The sequence below is a fragment of the Pleurodeles waltl genome, chromosome 10 (genome assembly GCF_031143425.1).
Source record: "Pleurodeles waltl isolate 20211129_DDA chromosome 10, aPleWal1.hap1.20221129, whole genome shotgun sequence".
Lineage (NCBI taxonomy): Eukaryota > Metazoa > Chordata > Amphibia > Caudata > Salamandridae > Pleurodeles > Pleurodeles waltl.
The window spans coordinates 862,272,006-862,291,106 of NC_090449.1; the positions used below are offsets into that span (position 1 = coordinate 862,272,006).

Consider the following 19,101-nt stretch of genomic DNA (forward strand, 5'->3'; position numbering starts at 1 on the left):
TAAGTTCAAAAATTAATTAAGGAACGTGCATATACACTGAGTACCTCCAAAAAATAAATGATGAATGACAGTGGTGGACATTAGTGCAGCTTTGTGACCCAAAAACACATGTAGTCTTCAAACCTTTTAATGCTGCCCCCCCCTCATGTAAAAATAAATAAATTGTGGCCTCCAGAATTAACATATTTTTTCACATTATTTTATTCTAAAAAATTGCCAGTGTTTAAACTTGTCTAAACATAACCAAACATTGCTGCTATGTTCAAACATCCTTTAAGAATGCAGTCAAATACTTCATTGCCAACATACGATTGTGGCCTGCAAGGACTTTCTAAAGTATAAACGGATCCACAGTGTGATTCTTTGAGGCCCTCGCCCTTGACACTTGCTGTCAGCTAGGATATGAATGACAAAAGATATTAGGGATTACCTGTTACAGATCGGCTGACAGTTGCTTTCGCTTATACACTATAAACAAAGTACTGTTATCAGCATGATGCTTCTCGTGATGAGTGCCTGGTACCCACACCCCCCACCCGATCAACCCCACCCCCCTAGAAACACTGCCCCTCCCAGGGGGGCTCGCCCCATGCCCCATTTTAAAGATCTCTGAGTTAGGCAAACAAGCACAGTATTGTGTCAAAATAGCCATTAATATTAGAAAAGGGACCAGTTCCAGCATTTTCAAAACAGGCTATGGCTGTAAGGGAATAGTCTTGACTCACACCCAAATGAACTCTGCATGAATTGCACAGCGATAGCTAATGGGGAGTAAGTAGGAGTGAAATTAGGAAAACAAGAACAAAGAAGTCCTTATTGGCTATTAATATCTGTTCCTAAATAGGATTTCATGTTTTTATTCCGAGGCATAGATTGTTGATGCGTTGCGACGCTTATTTATCAGGACCTGGAGCTGGTAAACCTAAATAAAAAGAAGAGGGGGGTATCTAAAAATACTTCAAGGTGAGATAAAATGATTCTTTTTGTGAGGGTTGGAGTTACTTAGCATTTGTCCCCCCAGATACTGATCAGTACCAGGTATGTCTCTTACCTTTTATGCCAAGTATCTATTATAGGTCTGGTGAGCGATTAAACTGCCCACACTTTGCCTTTTGCCCCTTCTTGAATTAGTTTGAGATGTCCATTCACATTTATATGTACTGTGTGCAAGGTATGTTCAGTCACAATTTGCGCATGGGCAGATTTAATTTTAACTCAGCAGTATTTTGGGGAACCTTTCTCCTCATTACTGCTTACTAACCATTGCAATCTCTGTGCAATTTATGTATGGTTCTTTTGGGTTTGATTCATGACTAGTCCTGTACTGCCATTTTACACTTTGAAAATGCTGGATTATTTCCCTTTTCTAAAAGTAATGGGTATTTTTTAAATCTCAATATTGTGTTTATTTACCTAAATGCTATTGTTTATTGATTGACATGTTTTTTGGGTCACAAAATTGCACTAATGTCTACCACTGTCATTTGTAATTTATGTTCTGATTGTTCTCAGTATATGTAGCTTCTTTGTCCACATGTATAAATGTTGCCTAATGACTTTTTGAACTAAAAGAATTGAAAGAAATTTATATGATCAAGTAACTAATAATTTTTTTGTAAAGAAATAATTGAATGTGTTACACACAAGGTCTTTCTTCTGATATACTAAAGACAGAGTTCAGCATAATTGGTGAGATGTACCTAAATGTGCTTGAGGGTGGATGGAGACAGTCAATCCACAAGATGGTCACAGAACTTTGGTTCTCCCTTTACTAGGCTGCTTTGAAGATCTAGAAGCTTCTTCAGGGCTTTCTCCCTCAGGTGAAGGCACATCTAAGCTCAGGGTGAAACATGAGTGGTTAAGAATACACTTTCTCGCAAGTGGAAGTGGTTCAAGTAACCCTGAAGATGTATGGTAGTTCTAATTTGGGAGGCGCTGGTCATCCAGCGCATTGATTGTTGTAGTGTCTTTCTTGTATGTGGCTGATAGTTTAATCTGCCTGATGATTTTAAATCCTAGGCCCAAGGGTTTTTTTATAGTGTATGTTAGAGGAGAGTTAACTACGTCTTTGCAAATGAGCTATCACTTATGCTCCTATTTCTGAGGTGCACTTTTCGATTAAATAAGGTATATTGCCCTTCCTTTTCTCCACTTCCCCATTTGGGTTCAAGGCCTTGACCTCAGTCCCCTAGCCCATTGTTTTTAGTGCTACTCAGGAGATATTTTCTATGACTGCAAGTTTATTGCTGTGTCTGTACCTCATTTCTATCTGGTATAGTCACGTTTGAGTTGCATCCTTATGAGCACTGTGTATAGGTTTTGAACTAATTTTTGTTCTTTTCCTGCGCTAATATTAAGAAAAACATGTCAACTAAAAAGCTAAATGCAAATGTAGACCTATCTATTGAATGCATCACAGCGAGCACGGTGTGTCACGAAAATATTCAACCCCTTGTGCGTTTTCTGTTTTTTTTTTTTTACAATTTGCATCTCTCTCGTAGTGCTAGGCCAGACATTGTACCTGGTGGAAGCAATATTCATGGTGATCTATATGACTTCAGCCTGGGCGATGTCGACAGCTGGACCATAGGTCAAGAAAGAATAGTAGCTACTCAGTGACACACAGGGCCCTAATTACCTTTCAAACAGCAATGACTCGCTGTGCTATACTGAAACAAATCACATTATTTGCAATCAAATAAATGTATACTCTAACTGTAACTAAGCAAACGTTGGTTATATTTGAGGGCATCATCATAACCTTATGAAGGATCACTAATAGTCGTCAAAGCTTAAAGCTGATGTCAGTTTGGTGGGTATTTTTAAGGTCACTGCCATGGCTATTATTACCTTTGGAAACTTAGCTAACATTGAGTCTGTCATCGTACATGAAGCAGTGATCACTTCCCACACAGGAAAACAAGTTTAAGTGAGAGCACTGCCTAAAACGATGAAAGAAAGCATGTGCCCTAGAACATTGACATTTGTGAAGGAGAGGAATCCTATGTCCATGTTGTTTAATACAACTTGTTTTTATAAATAAGTGAATGGGAAGAATTGCACTTCCTCGAGGCCAGTCTAAGCCTTAATGCCTACATTACAACCTAACCTGCTTCGTGTCACAGAACCTTTACCTGACAATGTGAACAGGAGTCTCCTTTCCCATCTTCTTTTGTGAACATATGCCTATTGAAAAAGTGGCAGCTGGTATTGACGTTAATGAGCATGTTGGTGTTCAAGAGCACCAAATACTTCTTGGGTTCTTTATACCAATTATTCTTTTTGGGAATTATCTGTTTGCAGCAGGAATTTTGTTTATTTCCTTATTGATGTAGGCAATTATTATCTATCTTATTCTATACATCTGTAAACTCTGATATGCAAACAGAATCCAAAATTCTGATGGTAGTTTTTAGATAGATCTACTTGTTGTGTTAAGAAACTTTTGCTTGCCCCTTCTGTATTGAGATCCTATGCACTACATGCGAATTTCAGCATTGTCTGGCACTCCTTTAGTTAGATAAAAGTCTCCAGTGTTATAAGATTGCTGGATTTTTGTGCTTCACTTCTTTTAATATTATGCTAGTGCTTTTCTAATTGTGAGGGTATAGCTGATAAGCACTTATCCGTAATTGTGTTTTGTATGCATAATTCCATTTCACTGTATATTCATTCCCTTCTGTTCAGTTTGTGCAACTCCTAAAGCCAGTCTAAACTAATGTCTCACTCTCTGGTCTGGCTCTAAGGGATTATTTTGGTAAGTTGTTTATGTCCACCCACTTTTACTGTACATCAACACCAGCTATGCCCTTAAATCAGTCTTCTACTTATCCAAAAGAGCCAGTGGCACCCCTTTTCCTTCAATGAAACAGTGAAGTCAGTCACAGAAGTCTCACCAACAGTTCTGTGCTTCCCAAACCATTAAGGACACAGTCACATTATCCTGGCTAAAAGCTTCAACTTCATCCTCCTATTACCCGCTCCCTTGATTAAATAGCCTCACTCCTTGGAACAGCCACACTAGACTTTAATGGCTTTCAAAGCTGTCGACCCGTAGGTAACCTGATTCATGGACAATGTTTTCTAGACTTCCTTTCCCAATGTTGTGCACAAATGTCAACAACAGAGTTGTGAATGTCTGTTTTCTCTGACCATTATCAAAAAATTAATGTCTCTTCTGATTCCAATATATGTAGATGTTTCTTGCTCTAATTTATGCTACTAAATACTACACAACCTTCTTGGAAGGTGAACGTTCTTCTGTATTATAGTTCCGTGCGAGCTGCTTGAAGACTTGTTATAACTTTGATGGTAACCAGCAACTCATGCATTCCTGTGGGCCACGCAAATGTATTGACTGGCTGGAATTAGCCACATTGTTCAAATGATCAAATTCCCCTTTAGCTGTCCACAAATGCTTATGATCATCCTCTGAACCTATTTTTAATGAAATTATAGCGTACTATAGATTTGCTTTAAAGAGGCTACTCAGGGATTGATGCCACAATGTGTCTGGAAACCAGGGCAGATGTCCTGAAACAACAGAAAACTGTAGAATGCTTATTATTGAAGCTGTTAGCGATACAGGACTGAATGAAGAAAACTTATTTTTTTCCTTTTCACTGGATGGCCCCTTTAAATGTGTACAAGAACATTTGTGAAATGTTTATTTTATCCACTGTGCATATGTTATGGGGATAATGTGGAGCTAGGCAAACTAGAACAACAGCTGTGGAGCATCGTGTTTGAAAGTCTGAAATTCTGAAATTCATTGTCCGATGCTGTCTGATGCTCTAGGTACACTCAAGTTAGAGTTCAGCAGAAATACTGTGCTTAATGCATAAATGAACAACGGCACACAGATGTAGTGCACATCAAACTGCACCAAAACAGCAACCTTCATAGTCTTCTTTCCTTCTTTCCAGCTTTCGGAATGGTGGATGAATTCTGCATACCTTGATAGCCGTTTACCCTCACAATTAAATGTGAATTTTGGAGGGCCAGCACCCTATCTTGAACATTTATGGCCTGCTCAGGAAGGCACACAACTTGAAAGAGGATCCATCGCTGTTTGGCATACTGTGCAGTTTTGGGACCTACTTAGAAAGTAAGAAGTGTTGCAATTACATATGTATGTTTTTTAAAAATATTTTAAGATTCGGTTCTAATTCCTATGTACCATTAGAAATATTATAGCTCTTCCAGATCAGTTTATTGCTAGTTTGAGCAGTTTATTTTTATTGACATTTGTAAACCGCATAAATACATCAGCTAGAATTGTAACCCTTGAAAGATAAGTTTCAATAAAACTGTTGTTTTAAAGGAAGCTTTTCTAGACAGAAGAACCACCTCAGAAAACAGTATAGACTTCAACATTGTCATAGCTCTGGACTCTCCGTGATCTTTAACATATTAGCCGTTCTGCCTCTGTAGCCATATCGAGAGTATGCACCACAGGCTCATTCATGCTGCATAGCCTGAGCAAATGATCTACCAGTCACCACATGGTAACTTGCACGGCTTCTGCAGCAAACATAGAGTTGAAGGCCAGTTCAAGGGTACGTGCTGGAGGGTATCCCAGTGAGGTGAAATAAAGGAGAGGAAAAATGGGGGATTGTAGGAGTGGAGGGACATTGAGTTAAGGCATGGATCTACAGGGAGTGGCATGAGTGGAAGCACTGGGAAGTGTGCTAATGGATCCATGATGAGTTATAGGAGCAGACCCGTGGTGCTATAGTGAATCAATGGTGAAATACAGGGGGATCCTGGGAATGGTTAAATGGGACAGATTCTGGATTATCAGAGGGGCACTGTTGGAAGAAAAGGAAGATGGTATGAGGAAAATTTTAAGACATATTCTGCTGTTTTTTGGGGCTTTCTGGCTACATAAAAGGCAAACCTGCACAGGTACTACTGTTAAGCCTTGACATTTGTGACATAAGTGCTTTTTCTCTCTGTGACAGATGAGTTGTGAGCTGCATGCAGGTTTTTGCTACCCAGCATTCTGTAGTTATATTGGAGACATTGAAGCTTCAGCGTTGTTTTGCCGCTGATGTCCAGAAGGGCAGGCATGGCTGATCAGTGGAGGTGGAGAATTCTTTGCATGTTGCCTCTAGGGCTGTCAGTTAGAGTTTTACACATGGTTGAAAATAATCCTCCATTTGCACCAAACATCAACAACAGCAACAGCTATGTGTAAATTTCCGTCTTGGACTCAACTGCTTGGCAAGAAAGAATGGAAATGGAGACAAGAAAGAGACTTAGTAACAACTTCGTGGTCACATGAGGTCTAGCAGTGGATAAGATAACAAAAGACATTAGGGGGTCATTATGACCCCGGCGAGAGGTGATAATGTGGCTGTAGTACCGCCAACAGGCTGGCGGTACATACTGCCACATTATGACATTGGCTGGTTGGCTGCAGCCAACCTGCCAATTTACTGTTCCTGCCACCATGGCGGTAGCAGCCGCTGAGCCGGAGATAACAATCTCCAGCCCTGCGGCCGCTATTGTACCACAGGCGGCATTTTGAGCCTGCCTCCCACCATGGTTTTCGTGGCGTTCGCAACACCACGAAAACCATGGTGGTAGGCCCTACCAGTGACAGTTCACCCACCCTACAACCACTCCCACCTCCATCCACGCTTCCCCACCTTCAAACTCCCCCCATTCATGCAGACATGCACCACGCATACACACACACACACACACACACACACACACTCACACACACTGGCATACACACGTTCAGTCGCGCATGCATCCATTCATTCTCGCGCACATCCATACAGACATTCGCACTGACATGCAGACACGCATTCACATTTCCATTCATACACGCATTCTCACACATGCATACACCCACGCAAACAACACTACACACACAGTCACATACATGCACACACTCACACATTCATACACACACACACCCACATACAACCGCCCCCACCCCTGTCGAAAACCCAACTTACCTGCATCCAGGGGTTCTTCCGGCAGGGAACAGGACGGGGCGCTGCTACCATCAGCAGCGCCCGCCAGCAGAACACCGCCAGGTCGTATCATGTGTCATGATACAGCTGGCGGCGGTCTACTGGTGTGGCGCTGCTGGTGGTAGCAGCTCCATCTTACCACCATCCCCTAGTATGGCCGCAGCCGGATTTCCGCCCTTTTTGTGGCAGAAGTCCGGCTATGGTCGTAATCTGGCAGACAGATGGTAGCTGCGGCAATGGTCTTTTGGAAGCCATTGCTGCGGCAGTAGATGGCATTTACCGCCAATGTTAAAATGAGGCCAATAGCTTTGATTCTCTTGCAACTTAGCTGATGGCCTGACAAGAACACTGACACAAGCTCAAATGTAAAGATAAAATAAGCAAATATTCACTGTACAGTTATCTTAAACTCCATCCCCGCTCCCCCCATCCCCAGGCTTGAGTAGTGGTAGGAAAAGACATATAGCAAGCACTGTAATGAGATTGCCCACCATTATTGTAGCAGTGTAATGGGTTGACACCAGTAAGACAGTGGTATTGTTGATACTGGCTAGACATAGTATCTGTAGAGCCACACAGGCTGATGATAGTCTCCACATAGTATCCGAAAGAGAGGAGGAGCAAAGCGATGGGATAGCAGAGAGTCAGGAACCATAAATCACTGGAGCAATATCTTTGAATTCAATGATTTGAGAATATAGTAGCTTTTTGACAAAGTAGAAAGAGGACTTAGGAAAGAACAGTCTCAAGAGAGTGGAGTTCTACCTCATTCATGCCATCTCATTTGTTGATTATGTCTGTGCACTTAACTATGCTAAATGTAATGGTGCCAAGTCCTACAGTGCATGAGTTCTTTTGCGACCGGTCCAGTGCCTTTCAACTACTGCATTGTCAAAGGGTTTGTCAGTGCATGCACAAACAGGAAGATGTACAATTAATCCACCAAATACCTTATTCTGATGTGATATCATTTGTTACAGATTAGAGAGCAGCAATCATTGGACTGAGAAGGAAGCTTTAAAAGTGGCTGCATTTAGTTTAAAAAGGGTATTTGTGTTCATCTGCTTACATGGAACACACATAACACTTTATTTGCTTCTAGGATCTTGAAAGAATCACCTTTTGGGGCTCTGATTTTGCAGAAAGAGAAGGGAGGAAACGGCAGATGCAGGTTCATATGTATCACTTTGAAGGTGGCAGTTCAATAGGGCAGTCACATTCAAAGGCACTGAGTTCAGGATGTGGAACATCATACAGCAGTTGCAATCTGACTCCAGAATTGAATGACAGCATTTGAGGTTGTTGCAGGAGACCCTATAGGTATGGGAGTGAAGTACTAAGGTTGTCTGTTTTGGTGACCAGGGACTGAACCAGGTTTCAGTGGACTTGCAGAGGGCAGGGTGTTGTAGTATGTTGGTGTTGAAAAAGGTGTGTTTTCAGTTTCCTCAAGAAGACCATGAGGTATGGGGAATTGTGGATATCTGCGATAGATTGTCTGCAACTGTAAATCTCATGTTGCATCTGCATTGTTCTTGTACTGACTAAAATGGTTTCTCCTGTTGAGTTGAATGGATTGGATAAGTACCATCTATTTTTTATTTTGGCCTTGACGTATTTGGGGCCAGAGCCTTCAGAATTTGATGAGTGCCTCTACTGCCGGCGTATGATGTACAGTAAGGGTTTATTTTTTTGGTGATGTGCATTAAGCCATCTTTTAATAGTTTAGTTGGGACACATCTGATGTGCACAACAAACTCGATTTGAAAGTTAAGTCTGAAGCATCACAAATGATTCTCAGGCTTCTTACAATATCCTTAATGGAAATTGTTTGGCGGAGGAGCTTATTGAGTCCATTTGTTAGAACAGGTTTGTACACCTAAGATGTGAATTTATGTTTTGAGTCATTCATTTTTTTTTTCAGGACCATTCAGGCTTCTGCAGCCTGACGTTCTATTGATAAAACTGAGAATTGATTACACTCCTCTCACACAATTGGGGATGGCACACACGCTCACCATTTTCCAGAAAAAAGGCTTATTAGCCAGTGTACACAAAGCCTTTTCACTCAGTCAGTACCTCAAAAGAGAATGCCTTTTGTCCAAGTGTTAGCCACAGGAGAATCTTGACTTTTATTACCAAAACAGAGGCTAGTGTTAGGCATCACTCTTTACTACTACTCCTCCACAGTACTTTAGAAATCAACTCTTTGTAACATAGCAACATAAAAATCAGATTGCTGCTTTGCTTCTTAACTTGACTGCGTCCCAACCATCTTCATCTTTGACTGCTCTGAGAAGTTCAACATTCACTGTTCTCTTCATCCTTCTCCAAGCTTCTTTCTTCACTTCTAATGCTTTTCTGTCAGCAAAGTAAAAATCATACACCTTTTTCTTTTTTTTTCTATTCTTATTTTTAAAGTCTGACCTTAGTCAAGACCTTTTGATTTTTACTTAAAGTATATCTAAATACACATACATATAGAGGGTTTCAAATAGACCTATTCATCCATTGATCTGCTCACCTGTCATTTTCAATTTTGATCCTGTTTAGCACACAACATGAGCATTGGGGTTGCTTGGTGCCCCACCCCTCTTCAATATCTTTTTATCTGGACCCTGAATATGGACCTTTTGTCTTAAAGTGGCAAAAGGAATTACAATGCTTCAACAACAATCAATTATTTATCACATTAGAGTCAATAAAGAGAGTTTTAATAGCTTGAAATATTTATTCACCATAGGATTTAGAATGGTTTATTAATCAAATAATAACAACTTACAGAAACACACATGAAGAGTGTCCAGAATCTGTCCCTACTCTATTAGTCTCCGTCCCTCAAAATGTAGTATGTCTTTTTAATACTTTCAGTCTGTGAAAGTTGGAAAAGAATGTTTAATCTGTTACATTACACAAGATTCTCACTGTTATCTGTCTCATGTGTTACAGCTATCGTACTATATTGAAACAGTTTATCAACTCTTTAAGAACTGATACAATCTTTGCAGCGGAATGAATAACTCTTTTGTATCTAATAGCTGAGTAACTGGAAAATTCTCATGATGTTCTCTACACGCAATTTGATTTCCCTAAACTAATGTAGTCAACGCAGTATGATCTGTCTTTAAATTCTCAATCTCTGTGTAATTCATTTTTCTATATAGTCACCTATAGTGCTCCGCTCCAGCGACAACAGCAGCAGAGGAACGGTGGCTCGAGGGGCATAGTGGTTCTCTCAATCTCTCTCCAACAGACACAGCTTAGCCCTGTGTTCGTCCGTCTCTGATTCTGGAACCCCCACTGCTTTCCTTAGGGCACCTTTTACAATTAATTGATTGATACATTTGTTTCCAATGTAAAGTACCCAGATGATGTTACAACATTGGACAGTACATTGTCTTGTTGGATGGCAAGGTTGGATACATTCTCTTCCGTTCTCATACACTTTTATTTCTGTAAGAAAAGTTTTGCATACATAAGTATGATGCCACGTAATTCACACCATTCATGCAATGTTAATGTTTACAGTCTTTTAAATACATGTCAGCGCATTCCAAAGCAGTGTAGTAGGTGGGTGAGAGTGTAATAGTGGTTCTTTTGTTTTAAAGAAAGATGTAGTTTCACAGGTCAGGAAGAGGTTATAGAAGAAACATTTTAGAGAAAAAAAAAATTATGCTAGCTTAGCAAGTTTTGCAAGTCATACAGCACAGGATAGGCAAAGTTCAGAGCATGCTTTTAAATGTTCAAGCTACAACAGTTTTGGGCCCAGCAGTTCATTCTTATATTAATGATTAGTACTTATGATTCTTATTATTCTAACTTTTCTACAGAGGCCTTATAGGGTCAACCCACTTGAGCCAATGGTTATATTCTGTCTAAGCTCAATGTTACCCCCCTATAAAGTAAGTAGTAGTCCCTTTCAGTGCAAGGGACCTGTAAGCTATTGTTCATTTTTTTCAATTTCAATTTATTTTACTTATTTTCAACTTTCTTCTTCCTCTGAAATATTCCACAACTGTCATAAATAACTATGTAAAACACCATGCTGCCAAATACAGTCCAAAGGCCATTCTTATGTATGTGGTATTTGGATAACTCACCCCTAGTCTAAGAGCAATTGGGCACTTTACTAGGTCACATGCTAGCATACAGTCACCAAGCAAGTACATGGGAGATACTGGGGTTCTGGATTGTTACTCCATTGTTAGTGCTTATTAAGTGGTATTAGCTTGAATCTGTGTGAACCGGAAGTAATGCTGATTCTCCTCCTCTATTGGCAGTGTAAAGTAAGCAGCCTTTAAGTCCACCTTGACCAGTCAACCCTCCTCTTGCAAAATATCCCTCAGTAGATGTACTCTTACCTCTTGAAATGTGATGCACGAGATACTCATTTAAATTCCTCATATTTAGTACTACTTTCTTCACCAAAAAAGTCCTACACACAAACGTCTTTCCTTCCTCTCCCACTTTTACTGTCCCTTTTCTTCAACATCTTCTGAACTACATCTTCCACTAACTTCTCTTCTTCTCTGAAGACCAACTCAACAGGCTCTATGTGCACAGTAAATTCCCCAAACTCTACCATATAACCGAAGAAAGACTGTAGTATCCATGGATTTATTGTCAGTACCTCCAATTCTTGTTAAACATTTTTAGTCTACATCCCACCTTTGTCAGGGAAGAACTAATAATACTTGCCATATTAACGCTGAATGCTACGTCGAACCTGCACATATCTGCAAGCATCTTTTCCTCTGGTACTCCTTCCTTTCTGAGTGAAAAGCATGTTGTGACCAGAATGCCTTTAAATAAGGCTTTGTTCGGTGCATGGTCATTTTAGAATGTCCGGCCAGGTGAACACCCCCTTCTCCTGATCCTACTGAAAAAACATACTTTAAAAAAAACAATTTTCTTTGATTTCTGGGCTTTATCTTAAAGCATTGAAGGTAGTTTCATTTTACACAACACTCAGCTTTGGGTTTATCATCAGAAAGGCATCCTTTCATCTCTCAGAAATCAATGCCGCATTGTTGTTACACAAGAAACAAAATGCCATTTGGCTCCAGCGTATTGATGAGCTGACATCCACATATGCTTGCTATATCTGTAGCTCCTTTTCTTTATCTACAATCCCGACACAAGGACCCACTAAATCCAACTGTTTGCCCTAGTATTGCTCCAAGAATCATTCCAATTCTTTCCTGCAATCTCTCGGACCTGAACAGGAAATTTCTCTATTCTGAATATACGTTAAGAGAGAAAAGTACTTTTTAGGTTAAGCATGCAAGCGTGTTGTAATCTATCTGTGGGCTTTTAACGACGCCTACTGCACACCCATTACTATCACTCGTTCATGGGCTTGCCTTTCAAAAATCCTTTGTTATCATTGGTAAATGCTTTATGTTTGTCCCTCCTTGGGGCAGTTTGTTACCGCCTTGGCCATCGACCCTGTTACATAGATAATTGGATGTTTGCCGACATGTTTGACTGCGAGCAAACTTCTTTTTCCTTTTGTGTCTGTCCTTCGTGCTCATGCTCATGGCGGCCGTGGTGCTTTCAGTCGGCTTGCTTATGTCAACTGCTTTACTTTTCATTTACAATTTAGGTGGCAAAAAAGTCCAATTAGGAATTTACAACGCTAATAGCTCTAGCTTGAGCAAATGCAAGCCCTATTGCTTTGCAAATGGAAGGTCTTGTATATGGGGGTCACAATCTTTATTCTCTCACTACACCCCTCATGTCTCTATCTAGGGGACGTCTAATCTGTTCTATATTAAACCTTGCCACTTTCTACACAGGGTGCCATTCAGCACTTCACATTAGTACTGAACTTATCCTTTGACTGCAGGTCATTCAGCACGCTCTTAACAGGAGCCTTCTCTTCCTCCACATTATCTCTTTTTCTTTAATTCCTTCTTCATCCGCAGAAATTGACTAGAAGTCCTCATCCGAAATTATATTTACGGTTTCCCTAAAACTGACTGCATTGCCTCCTGCGATGCACACCTCCTTCTGAACTTGTCTCATTGTTTCATCTTGTACTTAGACTGTGTACATTGTCTTGCTAAACCCATTTCAGACATAACCCATCTGGATGCAACCCCTTAATCAAGCCTAAAGCATTTTCAATACTTTCTGTACATGTGCTCCAATCATCACAAGAGTCAACTGTTTTCTGCCACCTTGTCAAAAGACCACCGACCTTCACCATCCAAACTATTGACACGTAATATTTTTATCCAGGCTATTGTCCAAATGTCATGTAAATAAGCCAATTCGAATTCTGTAGTCCTTACATAGGACATTATAAGTCTCAAACAAGCACATCCTTTAGAGACTCACATTCTTCCAAGTAACCGTCTGACCTAATCAAATAGCTTGCAGGCTTTATGTGGGCAAGCCTGAGATTGCCAGTGTTGACAGTATTTTATCAGCTATTCGAAAGATAAATTACCTACACCGGATCAGGGGTGGTGTCCACAAGAACATATGAGGACATGTGCCCCTAAGAAGATTAGATTGTCATCAAATCAAATAGCATAATCAATTAAATAGACTTTCTTGAGATAAGATATAAGTTAGAAATCATGAAAGTTTATTAAAAGATTTAAGTGCGTTACAGAAGGCAAAATATGATTAGTTTCAAATCCAGGTAAAACATGTAATGAATTCTATAAAGGGCGTTAGCATTAAGCTTAGTCAAAAAGAGCAGGAGCTCTGACATCGAACCAAGCATTGCAGAATTATTCTACGTCCTAAGCAAGAGTAAAACTAACAAGGGTATGCTCTCTAAGAATCAAAAGATTGGCTCTGGCTCACCTGCAAAATGAGCCCTCTTATATAGGTAAATGCACAGCAAAATGCATACAGTAAGCATGAGGTGAACAAAATGTTACACATGCTCAGCAAATCACAAATCAGAATAAAATACAACGATACCGTACACCATCCTCTAAGACAAATACTCAGCTCTACTTAACTGTTGACGAGGAACCTCGAAAGAGAAAGAATTTTGTCAACGTAAAAGTGTTAAAAAGCAAAGAAACAGTCAGATTTTTTACATTATGTGTTAGACTTTTCATCCTTGGCGTGGTCTCCCTTAACTTTTTGCCTCTGTTCCCCAGGTTGTTGATGTGTGCTGGACTCTGATTTTACTGTTTTTGTTACTCTGGGCACTTTACCACTGCTAACCAGTGCTAAAGTGCAAGTGCTCCTTTACACAATATGTATGTAATTGGCTTATCCGTGATTGGCATATTTGATTTATTAGTAGGCCCCTAGTACAGTGCACTAGAGGTGCCCAGGACCTATAAATCAAATGCTACTAGTGAGCCTGCAGCACTGATTGTGCCCCCCACATAAGTAGCTCTGTAATCATGTCTCAGACCTGCCACTGCAGTGTCTGTGTGTGCAGTTTTAACTGTAAATTTGACTTGGCAAGTGTACCCACTTGCCAGGCCTAAACCTTCCCTTTTCTTACATGGCAGACACCCCTAAGGTAGGCCCTAGGTAGCCCCAAGTGCAGGGTGCAGTGTATGGTTAAGGTAGGACATATAGTAATGTGGTTTATATGTCCTGACAGTGAAATATTGCTAAATTTGTTTTTCACTGTTGCAAGGTCTGTCCCTCTCATAGGTTAACATGGGGGGCTTCCTTTAAATCTGATTAAAGTGTAGATTCCCTTTGGGAGTGGATGGTCATGTGGAGTTTGGGGTCTCTGAGCTCACAATTTAAAAATACATCTTTTAGTAAAGTTGATTTTAAGATTGTGCGTTTGAAAATGCCACTTTTAGAAAGTGAGCATTTTCTTGCTTATACCATTTCTGTGACTCTGCCTGTTTGTGGATTCCCTGTCTGGGTCAGTTTGACAGTTGGGCTGGTTGCACCTCCCACTAGATAGTGACACAAAGTGAGCTGGGGTGTAGCCTGCATATCCTGATGAGCCATCTGTGCTAGGAGGGAGGGGAGGAGTGGTCACTCACACCTGAAAGGGCTGTGTCTGCCCTCACACAATGCTGTCTCCAACCCCCTGGTGAGTGTCTGGGGCCTGGCCTGGGCAAGGCAGGATTTCACATTCAAGAGAGACTTTGCTTTGAAGTAGGCCTACTTCAAAGTAGAAATTGGGTATAAGAAGGGCGCCCAAAACCAGAAAGTTTAGAACACTCCTGGAAACCAAGAGGAACCTCTGCCTGGAGAAGAGCTGAATAGCTGAGGAAGAAGGGCTGCCCTGCCTGTGACTGTGCTTTGTGGAGTTATCCTGCAGTTGCTGCTTCTGCCAGAGTAAGAGGGCAAAGACTGGACTTTGTGTGCCTTCCATCTTGTGAAGATCTCCAACGGCTTGATTAAGAGCTTGCCTCCTGTTGTTTGAAGTCCCAGGGACAACAAAGACTTCTCTCTGCCTCCACCTGGAGTCTCTGGAGAGACTCCTACTCTGCCCTGTGGTACCCATTCAGTTCATGGGACCCTGAAAGGAGAAGCTGGCAGCCTAAGAGGAACAAATCCACGAACAGAACGCCGTGGGGGGAAAAGATCGACGCAACTCCAATTTGGGGCTGAAAAATCAACGCACCGCCAGCTTTGCTGCTGAAAATCAACGCTCCCCTCCAATGCGACCCACAGATCGATGCCCAGGGCTGGAGAAACAACATGCAGCATTGCTGACGGAGGCTGCTGAGATCGCAACCCGCGCTGTGTGGTTTTTGGATCATCGTGCGGCTAGATTTCCGACGCAAGTACCACTGGGCATGTAAAAACAACACAAGGCCTGCCTGGACCCGAGAGTGCTGACTGGATCGACGCATCGCTCTCCTACGGAAAGAAGAAACGACGCGCCCGACCCAACAAAAGGAGAAACAGCGCAAGGTCTCACTCGTGAATGAAATCGACGCATCGCAAGCCCTTTTTAATGCACACTTGCCAGTGCAGGTTATTTTTGACGCACCCAAGGTACATTTTCACGCTAACAATGTTAGTGTGTGTTTAAAACTACATGAAGATTCTTTCTGCTTTCTAATTGATAACTTGACTTGTGTATTGTGGATTTTTGTCGTTTTGGTCTTCTTTTGTTTAGATAAATATTTCCTATTCTTCTAAACCTGTGTTGTGTCATTGTATAGTGTTTTCATTAAGTTACTGTGTGTGTTGGTACCAATACTTTACACCTAGCACTCTGAAGTTAAGCCTACTGCTCGTTCCAAGCTACCAAAGGGGTAAGCAGGGGTTAGCTGAGGGTGATTCTCTTTTACCCTGACTGGAGTGAGGACAGGGGGTAAACTGACTGCCAACTAAAGTCCCCATTTCTAACACATTGTATGGTGATGTTTCCCACACTGAGAAGCACTCCTCGCCTGTTAGTTGAGGCGGGTACTTGACACCAGGACACCAAGTTACCTACTCTTCTTGCTGTCATTTTCTGCCCCTCTCACTTTCAGCTCCTACTGGTCTCACTACTTGTCCATCTTCTTTTGTGTCTACTCTTTCCTACTTTTCTGCCCCACTACACCCTGCCTCTCCCAATACATACGCCAGTTGCATCCACTGAGTGCCACTCTCTCGGTGCTGTCTTCTCCTCTTCTCTTACCTATCTCATTGTCTTTCCCTAAAATAATACTCTTCCCACATTCCTTTACTGTCACTCCCTCGGTTTACACCTGGTCCTCTGTTCTAGGCTCATAATTTCCCCATAACTCATATTCTACCCTTTGTTAATACCCCACTGTCACCCTTGGATCCTCCAACACTCAGCGCCTGTCTTACCATCTGGCCCCTTTGTCTGTTATTTACCCATTCCAATTCCTGCTTACTAGACCTCGCTGCCCCTCAGTCTCCCCTCCTTCAGCTTGTACTGTTCCATACCCTGATCTCTGAGGTGGACCTATGTCACTGCCATTAAGCCTCTAGGGGCATGTCATAACGCTAGTTAATTAAATGGGTGCATGTGTACCTATTCCTCCCACAGAGACCACAGAAGGGTCCAGCTGCTGACTGGTGGTCGATCTGGTTTTCATGGAATTCAGTTGAAGGGGTAATGATTTGGTAGTGCTAATTCAGAAAATTGCATAAGGACCTGCAATACTATCGCTTTTTTAAGTGGACAAATATTAGGGACGTGTGACAGGAATGTTGAAATACACGAGATACCAGTGATATATAGAAAGATTTACTTTATTTCAAGCTGCTGATAACTGTGTTAATATAATCATAAATCAGAGATGCAGCATCTGCATAACATTTTATGTACATACCTCACGTGAAGCTCCTGCACATAAAATAAAGTTAAATGCAAAGCGTCTAATACTTAATCAGTTGAAATTTCCATCATCAGTTTTCTGGTGCAATTTGCTCTCTGTTTTGCCACTCGTTAAATGCTGGCGGTAAGCTATAGCACAAAGTGTCAGCAAGCTAATGAATTTTGTAACAAACATGCAATAAGCACTTCTGTTAAACATGTTTTCTGAATGTTTTTAACATATTGCTCTGCCATTAATATAGTTGATCTGATAAAACAAACGTAACTGTCTACAATCTTAATTTTGATATGTGTTTTTGATTCCTTGTTTTTCTGTGTTTGAAAATGTAAACTTGCCTGCTGTATTCTTGTAACATCTGTGTGCCTTGTAGGGAGAAGTTGTCTGTACATAAAGCTGGAAATCAACCTATGGATATGCACCAATTTCGCATGGCGTTCTCTACCTGCAAGATTCCCGGAATTACAAGGGATTCAATTAATAACTACTTTAAAACAGGTAGAAGATTGACTTAAACTATGTTCATTGGGCACATTGTTTCTGCTGGAGTCGTTACAAATGTTTCCAAATTTAGGGCTTGACTAGTTCTGTTTCAATGCTGTCTGTAAATCTTATAGTTAATACAGTTATTTGAAGTAATGTGCTGCATAGTGCACTGTTCAGCTGTGTTTTTCCCTCAATACTGTTCTTTGGGATACCCAATGCATCTGAATGGTTTAATGAAAATATATCCAAGATAAAGCTTTGTAAGCATTGAGTGAAAGAGCAGAGCTCTAAGCCCACCAGCTCTGTTTTCTGAGGTAGGCTGCTCCTTACAATGGAGGATGTTTTCCTTCTACTCTAAAATCAAAGCTCATGAATGGGGTACAGAACGTATGCTGTCGCTGAGGCTTGGGCCATGGGAAGTAAAGTAAGTGAAAAGTGGATTTACGGAATCAGACGTTTCACTCACCCGAAGTGATACATTTTACCATAATCTCTCTTCGGTTTCTAATCTCCATTGTATGGATGATTAATTACATCTTTATTACTTGGCTCAGATAGGCTTACATAGGCAAAATTCGTACTTTAACTGAAGCATGCATGTCAAAAAATAAAAATGCTCCAAAAACACTGAAAACTCTAGTAGATTTAGAAAAGTCTCTGGCACCTTTAAAGAGTATAATGTGCAGTACTTGGTCCTTTAGATTTAACCTTCACTCCTCCTAAAGATGTGTTCATTCTAGAGCTATTCCTTCAGCATGGTCATAACAGGCTTTTGTGTGCAGTGCTTACACAGTGTACTTCTCCATCGGCTCTGCCTATAAAGAAGTCCCTACACTCCTGTCATGTAGTGCAGAACTGGAGGGCAGATTTTGTTAACCCACTGACCAAACCGTCTAGAGCAGTGCATCCTGGTTGTTTTCCCTACATGTACACGCCATATAAACTGAAGGTTTCAGGTCTAGACCTTTAACTTGTGGTTCAGTGAGTAAGCAAGAGTGCTGTTCTCCCAGGAACTCATCCTAAAAATATGTTGCAAACATCTCATCAGCCCTGAGTCAAGGTCCCTTTGGGTCCTTGTACAGCCACATCTACAGGAGCCCTTCACCACATTTCCCATTGCTCCCAAATTGTGGGGTGGACGGGGTGGATTTCCAGCTCTGCGCATGAACACCATTAACTCTCAGCCTTGCTGCACAGGAAGAAATAGTGGTGCCTGGCAAGTGAGGCTGTCTCACCCTCCCGAGATGGGTGTATGGAGGACGACTCAGGGACCAGAGCACCATCTAATTCAGCACCTTCTCAATCTTGCAAGACTAGCCTCAGGCACAGCGCCTCATGCCTTGCTGCATCTACTAGTTTGGGTTTTGATTCTGCGCGTGACC

At 41.2% G+C, this 19,101-nt stretch overlaps 1 protein-coding gene across 3 annotated transcripts in view; it reads left to right on the forward strand.

The window, feature by feature from the left end:
* The window catches only part of LOC138261973 (peroxisomal carnitine O-octanoyltransferase-like), a 278,490-nt gene that overhangs the window by 94,625 nt on the left and 164,764 nt on the right, over positions 1-19,101 (forward strand). For all 3 annotated transcript variants that reach the window (XM_069211574.1, XM_069211573.1, XM_069211575.1), the window contains exons 4-5: positions 4,926-5,107; positions 17,607-17,731. In XM_069211574.1, coding sequence (XP_069067675.1) covers positions 4,926-5,107; positions 17,607-17,731 — 307 coding nt within the window. The remainder of the gene's footprint in view (positions 1-4,925; positions 5,108-17,606; positions 17,732-19,101) is intronic.